This window comes from Salvelinus namaycush, chromosome 5, assembly GCF_016432855.1.
Source record: "Salvelinus namaycush isolate Seneca chromosome 5, SaNama_1.0, whole genome shotgun sequence".
NCBI lineage: Eukaryota > Metazoa > Chordata > Actinopteri > Salmoniformes > Salmonidae > Salvelinus > Salvelinus namaycush.
In genome coordinates, this window is record NC_052311.1 from 38,713,764 (window position 1) to 38,740,142 (window position 26,379).

The 26,379-nt window shown below is 46.6% G+C and overlaps 2 protein-coding genes across 2 annotated transcripts; both read right to left on the reverse strand.

Annotated features, from left to right (window-relative positions):
* On the reverse strand, window positions 1-3,279 carry LOC120047102 (GPI mannosyltransferase 2-like). Its single transcript, XM_038992643.1, has 3 exons — window positions 3,172-3,279; window positions 822-1,988; window positions 1-659 (listed from the first exon to the last, which is right to left on the reverse strand). The coding sequence occupies exons 1-3, from the start codon at window positions 3,277-3,279 to the stop codon at window positions 369-371; spliced, it is 1,566 nt and encodes a 521-aa protein (XP_038848571.1). The 3' UTR covers window positions 1-368.
* Window positions 2,976-26,379, reverse strand: LOC120048253 (AT-rich interactive domain-containing protein 1A-like). Its single transcript, XM_038994088.1, has 20 exons — window positions 24,929-26,379; window positions 19,859-20,077; window positions 19,080-19,712; window positions 18,737-18,871; window positions 17,792-18,032; window positions 17,454-17,543; window positions 16,959-17,132; window positions 16,022-16,346; window positions 13,521-13,666; window positions 12,908-13,014; window positions 12,450-12,659; window positions 10,414-10,618; window positions 9,290-9,419; window positions 8,928-9,115; window positions 8,677-8,836; window positions 8,333-8,458; window positions 8,027-8,123; window positions 6,964-7,825; window positions 6,628-6,758; window positions 2,976-6,158 (listed from the first exon to the last, which is right to left on the reverse strand). The coding sequence occupies exons 1-20, from the start codon at window positions 25,841-25,843 to the stop codon at window positions 4,236-4,238; spliced, it is 7,017 nt and encodes a 2,338-aa protein (XP_038850016.1). The 5' UTR covers window positions 25,844-26,379; the 3' UTR covers window positions 2,976-4,235.

Below are 26,379 nucleotides of genomic sequence, written 5' to 3' on the forward strand. Positions count from 1 at the left end.
GTGATGCTTTATTACACAGTATCTCTTTAGTAAACAAAAAAGACAATGAAATGTTATTAACACATGCACTCAAAAGCACAATTTGAGACAATGGAACTTTCAAGTGAATGGAATAATCAGTGCATCAATGCTGGATTGCAAATCAATCCAATTTTTTGGGGGGGATATTAAAATAAGCAATTTTCTGAAAGTGAGATGGAGTGCAAATAAAACGCTTGAACCTTATTGCCTAACACTAACAGAGGTGAGTAGCCAGTTGCTATCTATTTATGAAGCAGGCAGAAAATATGGACACGCTTCAGCGCTATTATTATTGCCCTCAAATAGTATTTTGTGCACACATCAGGTCTTCAGTAGAAAGTGTCAGGTCAAGTCCATGGTAAGAAGTTACAGTGCAGTGCCAGGCCCATAAGCCAATAGGAGATGAAGTACCCTAGAATCCATCGCGTGGGGATAGAGCATGTCTTCCAGTGGGACAGTAGATGAACAATGGGGTTTTGGGGTAAGTACAAGAAGACAGTCCTGGGTGTCCCCCGCTGCTGCCCCTTATTGGATGTGGGTGGTGACCTTCGCTGAAGGAGAGGCTCGTAGAGTAAGAGCAGGTGGGCACTGATCCAGAAAGGTACAGGGGAGGAGGAAGACAGAAACCGGGTCAAAACCTGGAGAAATCAGTAAAAGAGAACATTAATGGACTAGATGAGCTGCCTGTACTTCATAAAAATCTTCAAACACGCAATTTGTTTAACATTGTGATTGTTGTTCCCCAACTAGACCTGTTAAAATCCCCTTACATATACATTTTCCACTGATTCGTTCCTTACCTGCACATGCATGCAGAATGTTCCAAATCCCAGGAGCATTGTAGCATGCACCACATATAAAAACACCCTGGGGCTGTAAAATCCAGGTGTGGGTTTGTCTGGCCGTTTGTTTGCCCCTCTGTCCCACAGCCCCAGTCTCAGACACCTGGCTAGGTTATCCCTATAGTACATGTAGGCTGCCACCATGCCCAGAGTTGCCATGGGCAGCGCCAGCAGGAAGTTGGGTATCTGCTTAAGCTGGAAGTAGCGCAGGAAGCCCACATCCCAATACACATCCTGGATATGAGAGTAGAGCAGGGGGAGGGGTCGCAGGCACCAGAGGGGTGGGGGTGCGTTTTCGTCAGGGACCCTGTATCCTTTATCCTCAGCAAGCTGGATGAGGGCAGGGGAAACCTGCTCCAAGGAGAGGGAGGGTGTACAGAACGCCCTGTACCCATAGTACTGGAAGACCAAGAAGGGGAGGGCAATAACTGCTGTGCCCAATGCAGCCGTGAACAGGAGACGAGCGATGATCCAGGTGTAGTGGAGGCATTTGTTGTGTCTGTTATTGTCCTTACGCAGTCCCCAGTACTTGTAGAGTGCCTGTTGCAGGGGCAGATACAGCAAGAATCCTACATTCACAAGTCCATTGGCTCGTGCAGCAGTGGCTATACTCAAAGCCAGGCAGGCTCGGAGGGTGTATCCTCTCTCCAGGAGAAAGAGGCCCCCGAAGGTCAGTGCAGCAAACAGGCTCTCTGAGTAACCAGCCATCATGAAGACATTGGCAGGGGTGAGACAGTAGAGCAAACTGGAGACTAGAGCAAGACGCCGGTCCTGCAGCACCACACGACCGAGTCCATACAGTGCTATCACACTCAGCAGGAAGAGGGCGCTGTTACCCAAGGCAACAGCCAGTAGCAGGCGTCCACGCAGTGTAAGACAGCCACTGAGGGGCAGTAGTATAGTCTCTGCAAGCCCCCGCAGTATGACAGGGAACAGGGGGAAAAAGGCATAGTTGTGCTCATACAGGTAGCCCCTCTCAGCAATGAAGAGGAAATGCTCTGCATCCCAGTGGGAAAGGCCCCCTAGAAACCATTGCACTGCAGGGTCCAGAAGCAGAGGCTCCTCCTCTGCACGTGGAGTGAATGCATCAGCTTCGTGATCTGGGATTGCAGCATTTAGGAGAGCCTGAAAGGGAGGCATAGCAAACATGAGATGATAAGCACACACCAATGATACTTTTCTAATTGACTAACATCCAAGTCTTTCAGTCTGTGGACGCCATGCTGTAGTTAACCAGCAACTATTGTAAATAAATAATAATTATTACTGACCTGTATTAGTAGTGACAAGCCTCTTGTGGTTGCGGCGAATTGCAGAACCGTCTTCACGTCCATCTGTCATTACTATGAACAGCCTTACCCATAGCAATATCTAGCGCGAGCTAGCTTGGTGTGGATGGAACGAAGGAAACACAATTTAACCTCTACAAACACTCGAAATAGACGGTGGCAAATGACAAAACGTTGACATTCATTTACACACGGCCTATTTTTTGCCTATTTTTTTTTTAACGTTACACATCTTTACCTTTTTGATTAGAGAAGCCAGGTCAGAACCATAGAACATAAGGTTGGAAACCTTCACAATATATTGTTGGAACCAGTTGGTCCGCAAAATGTTACTTCCGGGGGAATTCTCTATTTCAAAATAAAAGTTGAGTGAAAAAGCGATCGTCTCAAGCTGTTAAACAGAGGGGAATAATATTAGCTTTGAATGATGTTCAGTTATCATTATTGCATAATGAAATTCTACAATAACTTATGACCTTTCATAAATCAACTAATTATGATACCATATAAAGTATAGAGTTATCATTTATCAACAATGGACAAGTTTGTCTTGATTCAAATCCTAGAAACTAGTCAGAACCAAGGAAGCTGAGACAAAGGGGGATTGCACACAAGTGTGCAGGATTTTATCCCAGCCCAGTACTAACATAATAACCTGATTCAGTTTATCGATTAGTTGAACCAAGTATTATAGTACTGGGCTGGAATAAAAATACATGCACACCCAGTACATTCACACAGCCGGGGATTGTAGAAAAATTGTACATCTGAGAAAGACACTGCAAGTCCAATGGAACAAAACCAAACATCTTACGAAGATTTAATGTACATTTATTCTTACCACGTGGAACATATAGTATAAAGATTTCATACTGAATAAATGATATTCATTGAACCAAAAAAAGGGAAAAGGAGGAATTTACATGTTTTTAGCTACAGTCTGAAATACAAATATCCATATCGCTGGAGAAAAGAATTGTCAAATGTGTGTTTCTTCATCTAGAGTTTTTTTGTTGTACCAGGAGAGCAGATTTGATCCGAGTCTGCCGTACTAAGGAGCCGTGGAGTGAGAGGCCAGAGGGGAGAGGGTCTATCAGCAGGGACTGGATGACAGGAACCAAACTCATGGGTCACCTTCCATTCCTCATCAACAAAAAGTGTGGGAATAGTGACAGACAGAGACAGAGAAAGGAAGTGTAATGTACAACATCATATATATACACCACAGCAAAGCTGCATCTTAAATTGAAAACCAGTCCTAAGAGGTGATTTATTTTACAAGGGTCAATTCATACAATCAAGGGCTAAAGAGAGGAGGTAAGGGTGTTGTAGTAGGTTCTCGGTACTTTGGGGAAAGCCTTTTAGCTTTTAACGTCAAAACTAAAATTACCTTTTAAAACTCTAGTAGAGCTGCATTGTCAACGTTATTCTGTATGAAACTTGTTTACAGAATGCCTGACACTCAAGAGCAGTACGGTACAGAAAATGCCCTACAATCTACTGCACAGGCCTCCCAGTGAAGGTGTCTCAACAGCCAGCTGAGTTGTAGGCTGACTGGTAAGCATCCAATTAGACACTATACCATCAGATCAGGCTTTTCCTCAGCCTGCTTTACCTCCAAACATGGACCAGAGTCTGACTCACTCACTGTGCTCTCGAGGAGAGCGCAAGGGCACACATTATGCCCAAACTTACTGTAAACAAGACAGCAACTTTGGTTACAGTTTGTTTTTCAGCTATTTATTCATCTTTATTAAAAATACACCCCCCCCCCCAAACATGTGGAACACTCCTAAACCCGGGTTCCCGCTCTATGTCATCTAGTTGGCATTAATGTTACAAGTTGTGTCAGTTTGTGGAGTCTCTTGTTTGTAAATCCACCACTGCAGCTTTGTGACGTCCCTTCTCCTTGAGTGAGAACAGCGAGAGAAGGCTCAGAGAATGGAATCTGAAGGGTTTGCATAAATTAAAAACAGTCACTTGAACTTTCCCTGCCCCCTACACACATACAAGCCAGGTTGTAACCAGGGGGTGAGGGGGGGACGAAACCAAGAGGAGGTGGAGCCAAAGCTCCCTACAGCTGTCATGACTGGCCAATCAGAAAGAGTACATCGCAGATAACGTGAGACACCACCGAGTTCATGAGAGGTGACACTGAGAGGTCAAGGAGGCGTGACTCATAGAGTGTGAACTCTGAGTGGTTCTCCTCCACCTTGGCTAAGGCGTGCAGGGCCCGGGCCGCCCGCCGCATCATGTCATTACTGGTGGGCTCAAAGTGCATCCCCTGCAGGTGCAGCAGAGAGCTCTGGCTCTGCTGTAGCTGGGTGGCCGCCAGGCTGTCCTCCAAGAAGCCCAGGAGGTTACCCACGCTTCCCTTCTGCACGGCAATGGCGCGCGCTGCCATGCTGTCTCCCTGGGCCAGGTTGGCCAACAACACCACCGACATCTCCCTGCAGACGGCCACCTTTCTCTCCCCAACCAGCCGCACCAAGGTCCCATACAGCTTCTCTAACCGACCCAACGGCGGTGTGGCCAAGACCAGGTCCACATTGTTGTCTTGGATGCTCAGCTTGCTGAGAGTCTCCAGGACCAGTCTCTGGGGTGACATTGCGCTGTGGGGCCCCAACGTGGGGAAGGGGTCTTGGGCCTCAGCCGAAGGGCACACGGCCCAGTGGAGGAGGCCGTCCAGCAGCGGAAGGCAGATGCTCTCGGGGTAGATGGAGAGGTCCAGCTGGCCAGAGATGTTGGCAAGAGTGACCAGGCAGTTCTCCCTCAACAGCGACAGGCAGTCCCACCACCATTCGTCCCTCTGGCCAAGGCAGTCATCTGACTCCTCCTCCTTCTCGTAGGTGAGCGGGGCCTGCTTCCTCTCAGGGTGGCGGTGGTGCAGCAGCACTAGGCGACCCAGCAGCAGCATGAGGCCAGGGTGTTTGGACATCTCCTGGTCGTTGCCAGGCACGAAGGAGAGGCTGCGCACGATGTTGGAGACGCAGACGCAGCGGCGGGCTAGAGCGTCCTGCCAGTTGGCCAGTGTAAGCAGTGGGCCCTCGTCCTTGCTGTGAGGCTCGTCCTCCACCACACGCTGGGGGACTTGTTGACGAGGAGGGCCACTCGGTTTGTCGTTCTCCTGCTGGCTCTGGGGCTCTTCCGTCTGTGACGTTTCCTCTGTCTCAGCTTCCGAGTGCTCGGACTTTCCCTCCTTACCGTCGGCTGAGGTGTCGGTTGTTGTTGAGGCCTTCTCTGTGGATGATGGCTGGGAGGGCCTCTGATCTCCCCCACCTTTCTGCTTGTCTTTCTCTGTGGGAGTAGCATTGTCCTTGTCCCCCACCATCTCTGTTCCTAGCCTTTTCCTTTTGGCTGTTGGGACGACCAGCACTCGTTCTCGTGGGACCAGAAATTCCTCCCTCCTCTCAAAGTGGGTCTGGATGTGTTCTGTGCTGTCTCCCCCGCCGGCGCTCCAGTGGAGCAGCCCACTGTCGAACTCCTGCACTTTTCCTCTCTGGCTTGCCCTGCCTGCTGGAAACGGGTCCTTCTTCCGTACCATCTTCAGGGGGAGCTTGTCGAACTTGCTTGCCTGTTTGGGTCTCTCCTGGGGGGTAGCCGGGCCCAGGGCAGGGGGGTCCGATGAAGAGCTGGGCTGCTCAAAGTTAGAGAAGCTCTTCTCCTCATCTTCAGTGTCCTTCTCTTTCAGAGTGTCCCGTTCTGAGCACGACTCCTGCTCATCCTCTTGCTTCACCGGAGCCTGTCCCTCGATTGTCGTCCCGGCCGGCTGTTTTGAACGCTGCACCACCACCTCTTCTTCCTCATCGTCGTCATCCTCCTCTCCCTCTATGTCCTCCACCCCTGATTCCTCATCTTCCGTGCAGCTCCAGTCTCTGTCCAGGGTGTCAGGGTCCAGTAGAGTCCTCTGGCCGGGGTCGCCCACCTCGTACTCACGCAGGATGCCGAAGATCTCGATGAGGCAGCGCCGGAAGTACTCCACCACCAGCTCCAGCAGGCCAGGCAGCTGAGAACGAGGAAATGTAGAAGATCAAAAGTTTGTATTGTATGATATGATGTGCATGACAGAAAATATGCAAATAGGGTTTGGGAATAGGTGAAATTTTATAATTTGTGAAAGGATAAATGTAAAAACAAAAGAAGCCCTAAATAAGAAAATATTACACTTCTAGATTGTATGTAGTTTTGTAACTATATTGTATGTAGTTTTTTTTTGAAAACCTCTATCCCACATTGTGGCCAGTGTAATAATAATTTCGTGGGTGCTTATATGTCCTATTTCACACATGTACAAGTGTGTAAATTGTTAAGTGTTTTGCATATCCGACTATCCCCAAGACACCGTCAGAAAGTGGGGTCACAGCTAGGGTCTGGCAAAATTAGGTTTAAGCACCTTGCTCAGGGATTTGAACTAGCGACCTTTTGGTTACTGGCCCAAATCTCTAACTGCTAGGCTACCTGTCTTGTTAGCTCACCAAATTGAGGTTGAAGGTGGAGATGCTGTTGTCGTCATACAGGAGGATGTTGATGGTGTCGAGGGCCCACGTGCTCTCAGCCAACAGTCCAGACTTGAGGGACATCATCACCCTCCAAGCCTCTGGGGTCCCTATGGAGATATACAAATACAGTATTTTAACTTATGCTGATAACCTTCACAGTACTGATAGACCACACAATACAAACACTTTCAGAGAGCTGAAGCAACCTATCATTGTAGTGTCCAAATGGGATCACTAAATAGTTAACACTGTATACTGCATGTATAATAATATTGTGATTGTGGGTGGAGTTCTGGGTTGTGATAGCCATACCAATATCTTTCGTGGTGAGGCGTCGGCGTGGTTTTAGGACAGGGTGGGTGGCCTCCACTGAGCCTGGGGGAAAGGGCATGTCTCTACGGATCAGAGGGGACTGCACAGACTGGGACACTATGTGAGAGGCAGGGACCGGGGGCCCTGCCTTTTGCATCTTGACGCCACTGTGCATGTAGGGAGATTTACTGGGCGACGTCCGGCTCTCCATGGGGCCACCGCGGGGCATGGGGGAGGGACTGGACACCTGTGGAATGTGGTTCTGCATGGCCTGAGCGGATTGGTAGTTGGACTGCAGGGTGCGGGTCATGGGCGGGCCCGTCCCTCCAGGGACGTAGGGGGGCTGCCGAGGGCCCATCTGACCTGGCCCCCATTGGGCCTCGTGGTTCATGCGCTGCTCCGATGACATGATTTCCTCCGAACCGCGGTTCATGCCGGGGTGTCCGGGTCCCTGGGCTGAGCCCCCTGGGGGGCCACCTTGCCGGTTGGGGTAATTGCCAGGATAGTTCATCTCCCCGCGGCCCTGCCACACGCCACCCTGGGGGCCGTCAGGGCTTGGCTGCATCATCTGAGGGGGCATGGAGGGCTGGGCGTTGGGCCCAGTGGTGGCCTGCATGCGCTCTCTGTTGAAGGGGAAGGGGAACTGGCCCTGGGGACCAGGCAGGCGGCGGTCAGTGCCGGGGAAGGAGCCGCTGCTGTACTGTGGTTGGTACATCTCTGGCTGACCAGCAGGGGGTGCAGAGGTCGCCCCTGGCTGCTGCGGTTGTTGCTGCTGCAGCCCTGCACTGAAGGGCCCGCTGTACATCTCCCCCTCGTGTCTCTTCGCTGGTGGGTAGCCCCCTTCCACGGGACGCTTGTAGTTCTGCACAGAGCAAAGACGTTTAGGTAGGCGGTGCCATTACATTGCATCAGATGAATGTTGATGACTATTACTTTCCCCCTATGGCTATTACTCATCTATACAGTAAGTACTACTTTTTGGGGTAATAACACATTGCTACTGGTTACCACTTTACAATGACGTCACACTTCCAGTGCATACACAGTGAGTTGGAGCCATCACCTGTTGTTGCTGTGGGTACATTCCTGGCTGTTGATTGGGATAGGAACCACCAGGGGGAGTACCATGGCCAGGATATTGATTACCATAGGAATCGTTCCTGTAAACAACCACAACACATCAGCAAGACATTCCACATAAGCCAAGTGCCTAATATTGAAACAGTATACCGCTAGTGTGCCAATAAACCCTCATTGTGAAAAACAACCCCATCTTTACAATATTGCAGGACTATAAATGCTGGGACAGTCAGTGCATGGTGTCTGTCTGCACCAGACATCGCCTGAGATAGAGGGGTGCTGAACTGACCGTGGCTGCTGCTGTGATGGGTAGCGGTTTGGCGAGTACATCCCCGTGTCGGCGTTAGCGGGCATCAGGTTTGGCTGCGGTGCACCAGATCCCATGCTTCCCTCTGGGCCCATCCCCTGCTCTGGCCTGGTAAACACCACCATATAGGACAATGTTGGTTGACCACACTTAGTACAAATTATTTCCATTAAAAAAAGGATATGAGCACACTGCTACACAGTCATGATGGCGTCTATAGAATTAACTCAATATGGCCGCCAGTCCACCCATCGTAGACACATTGATTTGAATGTCCTTTCCAGTAATTATATTTCTACGGCTTATAAGCGTGTGTAGGGTCTTACCTCCTCTCGTAGCCTTGTCCGTAAGGGCCTGGTCCATACTGCTGTCTCTGAGCCATCGACATGTTCCCCATAGCACCCGGTGGAGGCCCACGGTTAAACTGTTGCTGCTCAGCCATCCCACTGTTAGGACCCTGACTGGCAGGCAAGAACTGCTCCCCAACTGGAAATAAATACACACTCCGTCAGCAAGGGACCAAGCTTCCCAGCACCATCAGTTTCTAGGGATCTTTCTTGTAACCTCTTCTACCCACCTTTCCGCATGGCACCAAAGGGGTCTTTGTTAGGCCCTGGACCCTCATAGGGCCCTGGACCCATGCGACCTGGCATCTCTGGGGTGCTCATGCCAGACTGGTAGCCAGAGTTAGAGGTCATGGAGTTCCTTCTGGGGAAAGTAGGGTCACTACCGTCAGCAAATGGGTCCTGCAGCGCCACATTGCTCCTAAAAGATAGAGGGACGTTTAGTGAGTAAATAGGGGTTTATCAAAGCGGATAGCAGAGTTGGGGTGAATTCCATTTAAATTCAATAAGTAAATTAAACGTCCAATTGAAGAATTGAATCTCCTGAATGCAATTGATAACTCAAAGAGGATGAGATTGAAGCGCTGCGACTCACCTGGCCCCGGGTGGCATCTGGGTGGGGTGTGGGGTGGAGGCAGGTGTGGGGGGCTTGAGGTCGCTGCCCTCGGCCATGGAGCTGCTGGTGGACTGTGGGGTCTGAGGGCCCTGGAGAGAACCGGATCCAGCTACCGGGGAAAAAAAAGAGGGACATTTCAATTAGAGTTGACTTTCATCGGGTGGTTCGAGCCCTTGGATGCTGATTGTCTGTAAGCCGTGGTATGTCAAACTATATACCACAGGTATGACAATAATTACTATTTACTGGTCTAATTACATTGGTAACCAGTTTATAATATCAATAAGGCACCTTAGGGGTTTGTGCTATATGGCCAATATACTAAGGCTACGCGTTGCGTCGTGGCTAAGAACAGCCCTTAACCGTGGTATATTGGCCATATACCACGCCTTATTGCTTAATTATACAGGTCATTCAATCGACATTTCTACCAATACTAGACTGTGGCGACATTATCTTTATGAATGCAGCTGCCACTTCATTAAAGTCGTTAGATACATTTAACATAGTGCACTTAGTTGTTATTATGGCGTCAGGTTCAGTACACGTCACTGCATTCTTTACCAGATAGTAAGCTGGTCCTCTGAATTCAAGTAGGTCGATTTATTGCTTTATTTTGATTTCTAAAGTTCTCTTACAAAAATACCCTATCTCAAGGATGGCTAACTCTGGAAATCTCTTCAGTCTCCTCAGAGTTAGGTAAATCTCTGTTTATTTTCTTTGCACCCCATGTATGGAACAATCTACAGTGTTCCCTACAACTGGATGTTCTGGTGCCTCTCAGGCAGTTCAAAATGTTGATTGGGAACCTCTTTCCTGATGAATGTGATTTATGACATAAATATATTTTTATATTGTATTTTGTAAATTATGCGTATGCAGGGCTCCCTTGTGAAAGAGATCTCGGTCTCAATGGGACTCCCTGTTCAAATCAAATACATTAACTTCACAACAAAACAAAAAAATTAAAACATTTTTACAACGAAAATGAGCGTTTCATATGGGACAAGATCAGTTGGTCCCAACCAGTTTCAGTCCGTTTTCTAACGTTTGATGCCTAATAATTACGACCCAGCATAGTGTGGATAACCGTCTGCACTGACCTGGGGAGGGTGGCTGGACCTTCGCCTGGTTGGCCTTCTTGTTGTCAGTGATGATCTCAGGAGGGGGGTCCTCCCCGCGTTCGATCTTGCACTCGAAGGCGTACAGACACTGGATGTACTGCTTCTTCAGGGAGCTGGCGGCGCTGCTTGACGTGCCAACGTTCAGGTTGGTGGACAGCTCACGCCACTTCTTGTTCTTGTTCACCTGGACATAGAGCATGAAGATAGGGAAATTAAAACAGGGACCAGAGAGAAGGGGATGAACAAATAATAACCAAGAGATTGTGCATGGTGTGTTTATACGTGTTCTAAGGTGTGTTTGTGCATGCGTTATACTTATTTATTGAACCTACACTACCGTTCAAAAGTTTGTGGTCACTTAGAAATGTCCTTGTCTTTTAAAGAAAAGCACATTTTTTGTCCATTAAAATAACATCAAATTGATCAGAAATACATTGTAGACATTGTAAATGTTGTAAATGACTATTGTAGCTGGAAACGGCAGATTCTTTATGGAGTATCTACATAGGCGTACAGAAGCCTATTATTAGCAACCATCACTCCTGTGTTCCAATGGCACGTTGTGTTAGCTAATCCAAGTATATCATTTTAAAAGGCTAATTGATCATTAGAAAACCCTTTTGTAATTATGTTAGCACAGCTGAAAACTGTTCTGATTAAAGAACTGGCCTTCTTTAGACTAGTTGAGTATATGGAGCATCAGCATGTGTGGATTCGATTACAGGCTCAAAATGGCTAGAAACAAATAACTTTCTTCTAAATCTCGTCAGTTTATTCTTGTTCTGAAAAATGAAGGCTATTCCATGCGAGAAATTGCCAAGAAACTGAAGATCTCTTACAACGCTGTGTACTACTCCCTTCACACAACAGCGCAAACTGGTTCTAACCAGAATAGAAAGACGAGTGGGAGGCCCTGGTGCACAACTGAGCAAGAGGACAAGTACATTAGTGTCTAGTGAGGCGGCTGTTTCTCAAACAAGTCCTCAATTGGCAGCTTCATTAAATAGTACCTGCAAAACACCAGTCTCAACGTCAACAGTGAAGAGGCGACTTCAGGATGCTGGCCTTCTAGGCAGAGTTCCTCTGTCCAGTGTCTGTTATTTTGCCCGTCTTAATCTTTTATTTTTATTGGCCAGTCTGAGATATGGCTTTTTCTTTGCATCCCGGAGTCGCATCTTCACTGACGTTGAGACTGGTGTTTTGCAGGTACTATTTAATGAAGCTGCCAGTTGAGGACTTGTAAAGCGTCTGTTTCTCAAACTAGACACTAATGTACTTTTCCTCTTGCTCAGTTATGCACCAGGGCCTCCCACTCCTCTTTCTATTCTGGTTAGAGCCAGTTTGCGCTGTTCTGTGAAGGGAGTAGTACACAGCGTTGTAAGATATCTTCAGTTTCTTGGCAATTTCCCGCATGGAATAGCCTTCATTTCTCAGAACGAGAATAGGCTGACAAGTTTCAGAAGAAAGTTATTTGTTTCTAGCCATTTTGAGCCTGTAATCGAACCCACAAAATCTAATGCTCCAGATACTCAACTAGTCTAAAGAAGGCCAGTTTTATTGCTTCTTTAATCAGTACAACAGTTTTCAGCTGTACTAACATAATTGCAAAAGGGTTTTCTAATGATCAATTAGCCTTTTAAAATTCTAAACTTGGATTAGCTAACAACGTGCCATTGGAACACAGGAGTGATGGTTGCTGATAATGGGCCTCTGTACGCCTATGTAGATATTTGATTTTAAAAAATCTGCCGTTTCCAGCTACAATAGTCATTAACAATGTCTACACTGTACTTCTGATCAATTTGATGTTATTTTAATACCCCAAAAATGGGCTTTTCTTTCAAAAACAAGGACATTTCTAACGGTTGTGTATATTTATCCAGGAATTCCCATTGAGGTCAGAAGACCTCTTTTATAAAGGGAAACCTGGCCAAGAGGGCACCTCAATAGGGAAATAAATAGATCAAACACACTACAGTGCATGCATGCATAGTACAGCACAAACCTACACTGACCTGTGCGAAGCCTCCAATCTCCTTGACCGAGACGTAGAGTCTGAAGAGGTCTAGGGGCTTGCGGCCCACAGCAGGCAGGTTGGTCATGCCCATGGCTTTTTCCTCGATAAAGCCCAGGTAGCGGTCCACCCACATCTTCCTCTCGAGCTCGGGGCCCAGCTCGTACAGACGGGTGATCTTCTCGTTGGTTGTCGTGGAAGAGCTCGACTTCTGGAAGGGGGCAAGAGAGAGCCGTCATGAGGGAAAGGGTTGGGTTATAAACCCATTGGTCTTATTTCCCTTTAGTAGCTAGCTCATTGGCAACTGTAATAACCACGGAATAAAGTCAAAAGTATGATGGTAACATGTGTGTTAACAGTTTACAAACAATATGGTTTATAACGTAGTTTCTTTTAACGTACACACAAGCCCTAAACAAAATTGTCCCAAGTGGACAGACAAAGACATTATCTTATCACCTTGGATTTAGTCGGTTCCGCTTTCGGTGTTCCGTCCACTTTGTTGTTCATCTTCTGGCCCTGGTTCATTTTCCCATCCATACCAAACTCTGGACTTGGGGCCAAACCTAGGTACAAGGGTACATTGTGGGGTTGAGCACTGTTCAACAGCTTTTGAACAACAATTCTCGGGATCAGGAAAAACAAGTGCTGAACGACCAGAGGCAGCTGACATTTTTTGTATTCTAATTTCAGAGCATTACAGACTAACAAAGATTCCCCTATAGAACTTATTCATACCGTGGCCATTGTTCATTGACCAACGTTATCTTCAAACAGGATAGGAAATGCTCTGGTGAAACCAATGCAAAAACTTTCCTCAAGTGTGACTTAGATTAACAACGACTGCACTAAAACAATATTTGTTTTGGAAAACTCATCCGTCTATGCTAGAACTTTCAGATGAGAAAAAGGTCTATTGTGAAAACACTGCAGACAAATTGCATCAGGCCTTACTTACTGGCCACCCCAAAGCAAACCTATGCCACTGACCACTGTCCCAACCAAAGTCATCCTGCCATATCAGAAATACCTGGGGCACCATGGAGCAACAGTATTGGACAACAGTACTCACCACTGGAGTTATTGGCCATGTTGGGCCCCATAGGGAAAGGCGAGCCGCCCTGCGCGTTCATCATGCCAGGCATGTTGTTCATGGGAGGGCCATAGGGGGCGCCAGGGCCCATCATGCCAGGGGGCATGTTGGGGTAGCCAGGCATCCTGAACGATGAGGGACAACCACACTTTTAGCATGTAGCATGATTTCAGAGTGAAAAACATTCCTCTCCTGCTGAAAAAAAATCAGTTATGCAATAATATCACTAAATAAGCAAGACTGTTATGAGTGCCATTGCAAGGGGGAATTCCTTGTTCTTGATACAAACATGTCTAGTGACTTTGTACAACTGTGAAGACTGTAAAGCCTAAAGAGAGAGAAAATATGCTGAATCTGCATCTGAACTTTCCAATGCTTTTAATGTGTTTGGATGTAATGTGAGAGTCAGGTATTCCTCGTAGTGACAGGGGCTGGAGAACATCTCGTCTGCCTGTCTACCTCTCAGTGAGTCTGTCTTCAACTCATCTGCTTTCTCCTCTGTTCTTTATTTCCTGCTGCTCTAATCACTCCTCCTCTCACTGCCTTTACAGGACCTTCAACGTACAGGAAAATCTACTAGTTAGGACCAGATATCACATACTCAACACATTAACAATGATTATAAAAATAACATATTGGGTGGAGGTACACACCTGTCTATGTAAGGTCCCACAGTTGACAGTGCATGTCAAAGCAAAAACCAAGCCACGAGGTCAAAGGAATTGTCCGTATAGCTCAGAGACAGGATTGTGTCGAGGCACAGATCTGGTGAAGGGTACCAAAAAAAAGTCTGCAGCATTGAAGGTCTCCAAGAACACAGTGGCCTCCATCATTCTTAAATGAAAGAAGTTTGGAACCACAAAGACTATTCCTAAATCTTGCAGCCCGGCCAAACTGAAAAATCGAGGGAGAAGGGCCTTGGTCAGGGAGGTGACCAAGAACCCGATGCTCACTCTGATAGAGCTCCAGAGTTCCTCTGAAGATGGGAGAACCTTCCAGAAGGACAACCATCTCTGCAGAACTCCACCAATCAGGCCTTTATGGTACAGTGGCCAGACAGAAGACACTCCTCAGTAAAAGGCATGGCAGTCTGCTTGGAGTTTGCCAAAAGGCACCTAAATGACTCTCAGACCATGAGAAACAAGATTCTCTGGTCTGATGAAACAAAGATTGAACTCTTTGGCCTGAATGCCAAGCGTCACATCTGGAGGAAACCTGGTGGTGGTAGCATCATGCTATGGGGATGTTTTTCAGTGGCAGGGACTGGGAGGCTAGTCAGGATCGAGGGAAAGATGAACAGAGCAAAGTACAGATAGATCCTTGATGAAAACCTGCTCCAGAGGGCTCAGGACCTCAGACCGGGGGCGAAGGTTTATCTTCCAACAGGACAACAACTAAGCACACAGCCAAGACAACGCAGGAGGGGCTTCGGCACAAGTCTCTGAATGTCCTGGAGTGGCTCAGCCAGAGCCCGGACTTGAACCCGATCGAACATCTCTGGCAGAACCTAAAACTAGCTATGCAGCGACGCACCCCATCCAACCAACAGAGCTTGAGAGGATCTGCAGAGAATGGGAGAAACTCCCCAAATACAGGTATGCCAAGCTTGTAGCGTCATACCTAAGAACTCGAGGCTGTAATCGCTGCCGAAGGTGCTTCAACAAAGTACTGAGTAGAGGGTCTGAGTACTTATGTAAATGTAATATTTCAGTTCTTATTTGTAATAAATAATCAAACATTTCTAAAAAAAAAACGTTTTTGCTTTGTCATTATGGGGTATTGTGTGTAGCTTGATTAGGGGGGAAAAACAATTTAATCCATTTTAGAAAAACATGCTGTCCACACCGCCCGCGTCGCATGTGCGAGCGTTGCAAAATTAATATACATATACATGTTATTCAATCATTGCATCCAGACTGCGCGAGCGTCTGCATAGCCAGACACTAAAATAGAACTTGGTTCTATTTGTGACGCACTGCAAGTCCTGCCTCTCCCATCTCCTCATTGGTTTATAGGAGCATATACCCACATGGGTGATTGAAAGATGAACTGAGGTCCACACTCCAGTCCAGTTGGTAATGGTAATGCACCTTAAAGTTGGTTGCCAACCACCATATAAAGTCCAAAGAAGAAGCCTGAAGGAGGAGAGATTACTAGAAAAAAACCTTGGTTTACCCTTTTATCTGTGGATTAATTGTCAGAGTAGAGGACCTTGTGCATTTCAGGTAAAATAACAACCCAATGTTTATAGCCCAGGACTAATTTTTATCCTTTTCGACCTGTCCCCAAATGAATATTGTTGGTTCAGAGTTAGTTTTGATATTTCAACCTGCGTGTCAAAATCAACATGGACGCGAGCGAGCTGTCTGGTCAGCATGTAAGGCTGTAACGTAACAAAATGTGGAAAAAGTCAAGGGCTCTGAATACTTTCCGAATGCACTGTACATGTGTAATATGGTTTAGTAAAGAGTATAGCGTACCTGCTGTGTATGGAGTTGGTAGCAGCGTGTTGCATGACTACAGCTGCAGCCTCCTGGGCCTTCCGGTTGAGGCCGGGGGGAGGGCACATCCCTGAGCCCACCTGAGGTGGCATGTTACCCATGTTGGGTGGCATGTTGGGCCCCATGTTGGGGCCATAGGGACGCACTCCCACCTGGCCCGGAGGCATTCTACCAGGGGGGATGCCTGCATACGGCAGCCCCCCTTGCCCAGACATGGGGTTGCCAGGGCCAGGGTTCATGGGGTTACCCATGCCTGGGTAGTTGGCATTGGGCATGTTGTTGTATCCAGGTTGCCGGGGATAACCTGTAGTAGAATGGACAAAAACAATGTGTGTAAAAAATGTATGTTAAAAAATTTAAATAAACACTGCCCGGGTGACATTGGGAAGACTAGTTATATGCGCAAAACAACAAACTAAATCTTTAATCAACTTGGGGTTCTATTGTGAAATGTGTACATGACTGCTAATGTCTGTTGAAGTTGTGCAAGGCACTATACTGAGCTGGCAGTGGATTTGTGCACACTGAGCTATGAGCCTGCCATCACAGTGGCAGCTCTACTGACAGGGGGGGCTCTGCTATGTCAGCTGACTGTTCTCCATGGCTAAAAATAGCTGCGCTAGGCTCAGAAAGGGAGGGATGAGCTGATAGGAGGGAATTCCTATGAGGCAAAAATACATATTCCATTGATTTGGCTGGAGGAACAAACACGAAGCAACTTGACAGGATGGTGAGATAATAAAGTGGGAAGCATTTATACATTGTCAGTCAGAGGATAACCAAAATGTTAAAGATCAAAATGATTAAAAGTCTATTTGGTATATCAACTGAGTTGTTATTTTTAAAGTGCACCAAATGTTGATATTTTGCCACCAGCCCCTTCCCTTTGTTGCACAGTGTAACCCACAGAACTCACCTTGTGGGCCATACTGCCCACCCTGAGGTCCGTAGCCCCCCATGGAGTTGTTCTGCTGCTGATAAGGTCCCATCCCAGGGTGCACCTGGCCTCCAGAGGACTGTCGGGGTGACAGGGGAGAGGCAGACTGTGGTGAGCCGTAGGGGGGCATCTGGGGGTTTCTCTGCATAAACCCTGGCAGGGTCAGAGAAGAGAGAGTGAAAGAGATGTTAATCCTCCAACAAAACACTGGAAATCTCTCCTAAGACACATCAGAAGGCTTCGGTACATAAATTTGCCAGTATTTACTTACAACGTACATGGTAAAATGGCAATTACATGTAATATTATTTGAAGTACCAGAAAGTACCTATTGTTACCGCACAATTTGCTGGTAAGTACCAGGTACCATAAAAGAAAGTGCAGCCTAAGTTTCATTAAAACAGAACACTGTCAGTGATCCCTGCAGAGCGGGGTAGTACTGTGTGAGGGGATTCTCAGTTAGGGTGAACTCACCTCTGTCCTGGGTCATGGGAGACTGGCTCATGGCGGGGTGCAGACTCCCGTCAGACTGTACACTCGATGGTCTAGGGGGCATCTGGGTCCCTAAACAACAATATTTAAGGGACACTTAAGTTAATCCAACAAAATGACCATAGATTGAAACAGTGGAGCTACTGCAGCCAAGCACCTTTTAAAACTATCATTTTAAAAGATTATTGACTGCAGTAGCTCCACTGTTTCAATCTATGGTCATTTTGTTGTCATCATGTATATGTATAACAAATTGCATGTGTCCTAGTACATGTCAGAAAAACCCATGTATGTGTGCGCACTCGTGTACGTGTGTTCACCTGGCATTGTGGCGGGTGAGAGGGGTCCCGTGCGGGAGGTGGTGGCACTGGCAGGGGAGCCGGCGGGCGACGGCGAGGGCCCTCGGATGCCTGGCAGATGGGGAGAGGTGTGGGGCGAGAATGGCGACTGGGCCAGGTTGCTCTGCTCGCCCTGGCTGCTTGACACACCTGAAGTGCTCACGCCAGGACTCAGAGCGCCATCCGTGCCAGTGCGAAGGTCATCGATGGAGCCTGAGAGATCCTGCAGACACACAAGACAGGAGAGAACGGGACCTATGGTGAGGAGACGCTGTATAAAAACGCCGGCCTGATAGAATCGACATGACAGCCATTAGCTGACTGTACAGTTAGCAGTGAGATGTCTTGATAACGACTCCATGCACTTCCTGTAGCTCTGTCTACTAGCACAACAGAAGCACATACAGGATGCAAGCACAATTTAATCTCCTCAGTCTTGGAAAGCATGGCAGCACACTTTCTACTAGGTTTGGAGACATGTGACACACACAGTTATGGTTATTGATCTTGTCGAGGAAAAGAGATAGCATATTAGAGCAGGGGGTTGTCATGGTTACGGTGGATGTGTGCCGACTCAGCACGGAGCAACCCTGCCATGTAAATTTTATACAATCTGATACCTTCGCTTTCGCTCTCGTTTTTATCCAGGCCCGAGCTCTGCTCAAATTTACTAATATTCATCTCCCAGACTGCCACACAACATTTCTGCAAGTTCGCTATGCATGCCCAATGACATCTACAGACACACACACACACTCAAATGCCATACAAAATAAACATGGGTAGCATTAATTAACCACAACACCACACCCACCGGTTTGACTCTTTTTAAGACTAAAATGGGTCACATGGAATCACGCAAACATGTTTCAATGCATTATGATTTCAGAACAATGTAATAATTTGATTTATAGACGTATAGTATACCTTTGCACAGGTTGGGTGAGGACTCACGGGTAGGCTGGACGGCCGGCCTTGTACGCTGACGTCCTCCGAGCCACTTTTAGGCTGGTTGGAGGGAGGGGCGCTAGACTGGGAACTGAACGAGTCCTGGGATATCTCCTGGGGGAGAGAACGAGACAATCAGTATTGAAGAGCATTCACATAGATGTGTACATGAGAATACACAGTGACAATACCAATGCCTTCCATCTGCTGAGCAAGTATGGCAACCGGTACTGCACGTACTATGACGATATCAAAGGTACCTCAATCATAAAACATCAATTGCGCGCGCGTGCACGCACACACACACCAAATTCAGTTGTACCTGCTGTGGTGGAGGAGGGAAGCGTTGGTAAGGTGACTGCTGTGACTGTTGTTGTTGCTGCTGTTGTTGCTGTGGAGGATTCTGGGAGTAGGATGCAGGCTGGACCTGTGGATGCTGGCTGTGACCTGGTGGTTGCTGAGGGGGTTGAGCGGGTGTCTGGGGTTGCTGCTGCTGTGTGGGGAGCTGCTGTGGGCCCTGCGTGGGTGGATAGCTAAGCTGGGGCTGCGACCCTGCTGGGACCTGGGAGCTGGCCTGCTGTGGTGGCTGGCTGGGAGGCCCCTGCTGCTGGGTGTAAGGAGGCTGACCAGACTGGGTCTGAGCCTGGGCCGGGCCCTGGGAGTAGGGAGGCTGAGACAGCGGGGTCCCTTGGGATGGACCTGGCTGCGGGCCCTGGGACTGGGGGGGCATATGGGGCTGCGGATAGGGCGGCCCACCCTGGGCATGTGAGGATGACGTCTGGGAAGGGTGGGACTGCTGAGGGTAGGGTGTCTGACCACCCTGCTGTCCCGGAGGTGCCTGGGGGTAGGGCCCTTGCTGCTGGCCTGGGTGTGAAGCCTGGCCCTGTTGGCTGTAGTAGGGCCCTTGGCCCTGAGGCCCATAGCCTCCTGGTCCCTGCTGTCCATAAGATTGCATCTACACACAAATACATACCAAAGTTAGAAATCAAGCAAATGGGTAGGCATATGACAAGCAAGCCATATAGTAGTGTGTGAAGAGAAGGATGGCTGATTTCGGTGTGAGAGAATGTAAGAATAAGTCAGCTTGATGACACCACTGACCTGCTGCCCGTAGTGCATGCCTCCCATAGCCCCAGGGGTGCGGCCCTGAATGGCCACCGGGTATCTCTGGGAGCTAAGTGGACCGTAGCCTTGGCCCGGGTATGCATGACCCTGCTGGGCTCCTGGGGGAGGCCCCTGCCCAGGCTGTTGGGAGTATGGACTGCCCCCCTCGTACGGCTGGCCTCTCATTTTAGCCATCGGATCCATTGCACCTGGTGGCTGTGGAGCAGAAGATCAAATACATGAACAACACTTCATAACATGAACACTATAAAAAATTATGAGAGGTGCGGGTGACAGGATGTACCATAGATCACAAAATACTTGGATACGGGCAGATGACTACACTATAGTTTATAAGCACTTTAATTATCTAGCAGGGGTCTCTCATGCAAGCCAACTCACACATTTCAAGCTTCCCAACACAGCAAGAGCTATAGGGACGCATTTTCCCATCCTGACAGGCAAAAAAATAAAAAATATGACAGAAGGCAAGTCCATAGAACACATGAAAGCATTACAAGAGCAAAGGGAACGAGGGGAGTTTTATTTATAACATTTTTCCCACGGTCATTAACCTTTTTTGTGCAATAGTTATGGAGCGCTATATATATATATTATATATATATATATATATATATATATATATATATAGTTGAAGTCGGAAGTTTACATGCACTTAGGTTGGAGTCATTAAAACTTGTTTGTCAATCACTCCAATTTCTTGTTAACAAACTATAGTTTTGGCAAGTCGGTTAGGACATCTACTTTGTGCATGACACAAGTCATTTTTCCAACAATTGTTTACAGACAGATTATTTCACTGTATCAGAATTCCAGCAGGTCAGAAATGTACATACACTATGTTGACTGCGCCTTTAAACAGCGTGGAAAATTCCAGAAAATTATGTCATGGCTTTAGAAGCTTCTGATAGGCTAATTGACATAATTTGAGTCAATTGGACGTGTACCTTTGGATGTATTTCAAGGCCTACCTTCAAACTCAGTGCCTCTTTGCTTGACATCATGGGAAAATCAAAAGAAATCAGCCAAGACCTCAGAAAATAAATTGTAGACCTCCACAATTCTGGTTCATCCTTGGAAGCAATTTCCAAACGCCTGAAGGTTCCACATTCATCTGTACAAAAAATAGTACGCAAGTATAAACACTATGGGACCATGCAGCCGCCATACCGCTCAGGAAGGAGACACGTTCTGTCTCCTAGAGATGAACGTACTTGTGCGAAAAGTGCAAATCAATCCCAGAACAACAGCAAACGACCTTGTGAAGATGCTGGAGGAAACCGGTACAAAAGTATCTATATCCACAGTAAAACGAGTCCTATATCGACATAACCCGAAAGGCCACTCAGCAAGGAAGAAGCCACTGCTCCAAAACCGTCATAAAAAAGCCAGACTACGGTATGCAACTGCACATGGGGACAAAGATTGTACTTTTTGGAGAAATGTCCTCTGGTCTGATGAAACAAAAATGGAACCGTTTGGCCCTAATGACCATCGTTATGTTTGGAGGAAAAGGGGGGACGCTTGCAAGCCGAAGAACACCATCTCAACCGTGAAGCACGGGGGTGGCAGCATCATGTTGTGGGGGTGCTTTGCTGCAGGAGGGACTGGTGCACTTCACAAAATAGATGGCATCATGAGGAAAGAAAATGATGTGGATATATTGAAGCAACATCTCAAGACATCAGTCAGGAAGTTAAAGCTTGGTTGCAAATGGGTCTTCCAAATGGACAATGACCCCAAGCATACTTACAAAGTTGTGGCAAAATGGCTTAAAGACAACAAAGTCAAGGTATTGGAGTGGCCATCACAAAGTCCTGACCTCAATCCTATAGAAAATGTGTGGGCAGAACTGAAAAAGTGTGTGCGAGCAAGGAGGCCTACAAACCTGACTCAGTTACACCAGCTCTGTCAGGAGGCATGGGGCAAAATTCACCCAACTTATTGTGGGAAGCATGTGGAAGCCTACCCGAAACATTTGACCCAAGTTAAACAATTTAAAAGGCAATGCTATCAAATACTAATTGAGTGTAAACTTCTGACCCACTGGAAATGTGATGAAAGAAATAAAAGGTGAAATAAATCATTCTCTCTACTATTATTCTGACATTTCACATTCTTAAAATAAAGTGGTGATCCTAACCGACCTAAAACAGAATTTTTACTAGGATTAAATGTCAGGAATTGTGAAAAACTGAGTTTAAATGTATTTGGCTACGGTGTATGTAAACTTCCGACTTCAACTGTCTGTATGTATGTGTATGTATATATCGCTCATCTCAAATGGAGGGCAGTCTGCCCAATCTTAAATAAACACATCCCAGCTGTGCTTCTGTTTGGTTCGGGGGGGCAATTCTGGCTCTGAATGAATGACATAAATGGAGGGAAAAGTAGCCTACTCACTGTTCTCTGTTATGATCCGAACACAACTATGAGTCAGGTATCGTCTCAATGGAGAAAGTTTTCTTAAATCTCTAGGCCTCCATCTCCTCAACATTTTAATTTTACTCTATGTAAATCGCTACCCTTAGGCCTATCAGTTTAACTTGCTCAACTCAAAACAACCTAAACAAGGGTCGTCAAAAGATTCCATGTCGATAACAACATTAATAACAACAAATGGACAAGCTAATGAAAACATAAGCATTCATTTACCACAGTCGATTCTTATGGGCTTGGATTCTTTATCTGTACCATTGTCAATGCACACTGCTCTGAGACTTGAGACAGCTCTGGCACGTCACTGCTAAACAAAGGCCTTTAGAAATGGAGGGCAAAAAGCGTTTCTTGACATTTCCCAGCTTCCAGATAATTAATTGAAATAAATAAAAGCAGCACATGGCTAATCTGCATACGACAGAGTGGAGACTCCCTAGGCGGGGAGAGGCGGCTGGACGGTCTCTGTGATTGGCCAAGGGGGTTAGAAGGAATTCTTAGTCACACACAGAGACAGAGTGGCACATGAGATACAGCAGCTACTCATGCCACACACACGGCTCATGTTCACCTCGCTATGCAGTGTCAACACAGGAATACATCTGTATGTCATTGATAGATGAACCCATCAAACGGGACATAGTGGATGATGTCTCCCTAACATGTTAACATTGGCATGCATTACCAACCTAACAAAGATCCTATTGATGAACAAAACATTGTCAGGTAGAAGTTTGTTAGGGAGAAGTAAAAGGTGAGTGAGTATTACTGCTTTAATATGCTAGTGAGTTATGGCATGTAACCAAAGACAGCCGGGCATCCATCAGATAGGCCACACTGTAGTCTCGAAGCATGTATATATATATAATTTCCTGACAGTTGGTTAGTTCTGGGCGATATTCATGCGTAGATAAAACTGCTCTGACGACCTCAGCTTTCCATGATATTTAAAGTGGTCACGCCCAAATATGATTGCTCCAAATATTGTTCTCAGGTACTGCAGCAAGTTCTTGTTGTAGCCTACATAAGGGTTTCCCAAACTTGGTCCTAGGGTCCTATTTTTGTGATGGATTGCTCATCTGGCATCTAGTGTACACATCTCAACCACTAAGAGAAATTCCTTCGTTTCAGATTTGTAGCTCATAAATGCATGGTGCAGATACAAAAACTATTTAAAAGGACTGTAATAATACATTATTAACTTGAGTGATTTACCTTGCCATTTTACTTTGATCCAAAATGAGAGGAGATAGTGGATGCTTAACAATGAGGGTCAAGATACTATAGCCATTTTCATCTGCCTTTCTTTATAGGATGGTGCAAATACGGTTACTAACTTATACGTGTAGGCTACAAAGTTCCGTAAACTCTTCTATTTGCCATGTTGGTCGTGGTTGCGGTTTTGTTTATGAATCTAGAAATTCAACAGGTATGGGTTAGACTATAGAATGTAAAAAACTTCTTTTTTTTTTTAAAGTGGCACACAATATCAAACTGGATTGACAAAAGTTAAATGTGATTAACTTGATCAATGGGCCAAACTCTGACCATCTCTCCTTATTATAGAATGCATGTGGAATAGTGCAAACAGGCATGTCATACGTGTGGGAAACAGATGATTGCAAAGTAGTAATTTAGAGAAATTGTCAAAAATGTGTTAAGTATGAGCTCTCATGGATTTGTGCAGTGTGGAGGAGTGCACTTATCAGGATTTTTTTTGTTTGCTTTACAGCATATGCAATTATAAATGGCCAAGAGCACAGGATGAGGAGCCAATCAGATCTCAGCTAGCATGTCAAACCAAGACCAACTGTCTACTGGGTTTGACAGCAGGATTTTTACCTCCACAATTCAAATCCCAGAGCAAAGCAACCTGCACTCAGTCACTCAAATCACTAAGCCAATGTTTACAAGCAGAATGCAGTGGTGGAAGCAGTTCCTGACAACAGAGGCACCAAATGACACTCATAAATAAATAGGCCAGTGTGTGTTGATTAAAATGTAACATTTTACATAATTTAGTTATTAGTACAGTCCACTTAAAATCAGTTTCAAACACACGTGTACACTTGAGTCTAGGCAACATCAGTGTTCTGGGCTTGCAAATGTTGTCCATTGACTTCACAATTTCCATAATGATCAAAACAGACTTGTGGACATAAAAATGTATAGTCTATTCATAAACATTAAACTGTATTCCAAAACGACTGACGTTAGCAGTGCAAACGATAAGAAATAACCTATTAAGGAATAACTGTTTAATTACGTTATATACCGTCCTGCCGAGAAAACAAGTCTGAGTAATGAATATAGGCCTTAAGAGCTTTTTCACCTCTTTCAAGATTCGGGCCTCCATTCTCTGAACGTTCGAAGTTCAATCTCATAAGGAGGATTGCCGAAGAAGAGACGCTTGAAAGTGATAGAATTCATACAAACTAAATAAATACTGTTTAATGAGGTGGTGTTGGAAAAACGAGAGGCAGCCATTTTAGAGTGTCTTTGCAAGCGAACTGGCTCGCAACAATGGCTGGCCTGCTACGTTGTGAACTACATACATAAGATTACACCAAATGTACAGTAATAAAGATTCGGTGGAACATGGGCCTTTACCTGGCTTCTACCTAGGGGTTGCCCTGTACTTCCAGGGCTCATAGGCGGCGGATGATGGGTCCTTTGTTGCCAACCCGGATTCCCCCCTCCATACTGACCGCTACTGCCCGTGTCTGTTGGTCCCTTACTAGCTCCTTCCTGATTACTATATTCACTAGATGGGTAATTTGGATATACCCGCGTGGTGCTTGGAGAGGTTAGGAGCTGGTTGAGGGTTGGGGTAGACGTTGGCTGTGGATTCCCCATATTATATCTCTGATTGTTGTAAGATGCAGCCATTGCTGTGGGTCCTCCTGCTGGTTGCTGCTTAACGTTAGCTGGCTGTCCCCCAGCAGCCGGAGCCTGGGTATTACGCGAGGGGTTCATGCCGTATCCTTGGCCAGAATAGGGAGTTCTGTTCGGGAATGGATTGTAATTGTTAAACTGGTGGTTAGAAAAGCCATGGTCGTGCGAATTGGGTTGATATGGGTCCATCATATTGCTCGACTGCACGGCTGGACCTGCAGCAGCTGCCATGCCAGGGCTTTGTTGTCCGCCATGTTGATGAAAAGGGGCCCGGCCGTAGTGTTGACTGTATCCATAAGAAGGTGGAGGAAAACCGGACCCATGGTGGTGTACCATCCCGGGATGGTTATTCCCCTCGGATCCGATGGAATCATTCTGATTATTAATAGTCCTGGACGGGTTCCCGTTCCCGTTCTTCATCTCTGGTTCCCCTCCTCCCCCTGCATTTCCAACATCGGCCCCGTCCTGCAGATCCCCCCGGCCCGGAGATCCGCGCTCTAATCCCGACTGCTTGTTTTCCTGCTGCTTTTCCCCCAGTATAGAATCCTCATTTGGGTCTCGATCCGGCTTCTTTAGTTCGGAAGGCGGGCTTGTGTTGAGAGTGGCGGCGCTGGCGACCTGAGCGGCCATAATACCCCCCTCTCTCGGCGAGTCAGTCACAATCAAACGCTAGCATTGAATATAAATAATTGTTTATAACCATTTATCCTTGTCCCGACTCATTCCCACCCCTTTCACCGGACCGAATCCGGTTGTCTCCTGATTCCGATGTGAAAATAATTGTACACGTAATAATACACCTCAAGGATGCATAAACAGACATATATTCTGGGGGTTCTATTACTGGGCGAGAGTAGACGCAAGGAACGGAGCGAACCAGCACGAGGCTCCGCGAGATACAGCCATTTTACTGAGCCGTACAGACAGAAGTAAAGTACGGATTGGAGCTCAGTGGGAACACGGAGTGGATTCGTTCAGTTTTACATTGCATACGGGCACAAGAATGGTTGCATTTGTAAAGTGATGTTTGGGTTTTAAATGTTACTATTCTCAAAACATGCATCATTTCTTTGTTCCGTTCTATCGACAGTTTTTGAACAATTCAACATGCGACAGGCCAAGCAGGCACCTGATGATTGAGTGATTATGTTTCATGATTTGGAAGT

Excerpts from the sequence above, each read along its gene's own strand:
- LOC120048253 (XM_038994088.1), bottom strand. The coding sequence starts at position 25,843 with ATGGCCGCTCAGGTCGCCAGCGCCGCCACTCTCAACACAAGCCCGCCT. Across the intron at positions 19,713-19,858 it reads GCATGCACTACGGGCAGCAG|ATGCAATCTTATGGACAGCA; the intron begins GTCAGTGGTGTC and ends ATTTGTGTGTAG. Across the intron at positions 7,826-8,026 it reads TGTACCCACAGCAACAACAG|AACTACAAGCGTCCCGTGGA; the intron begins GTGATGGCTCCA and ends TGCTCTGTGCAG.
- LOC120047102 (XM_038992643.1), bottom strand. The coding sequence starts at position 3,279 with ATGAGTTTGGTTCCTGTCATCCAGTCCCTGCTGATAGACCCTCTCCCC. Across the intron at positions 1,989-3,171 it reads GGATCAAATCTGCTCTCCTG|GCTCTCCTAAATGCTGCAAT; the intron begins GTACAACAAAAA and ends CCTCCCTTTCAG. Across the intron at positions 660-821 it reads CATTCTGCATGCATGTGCAG|GTTTTGACCCGGTTTCTGTC; the intron begins GTAAGGAACGAA and ends TGATTTCTCCAG.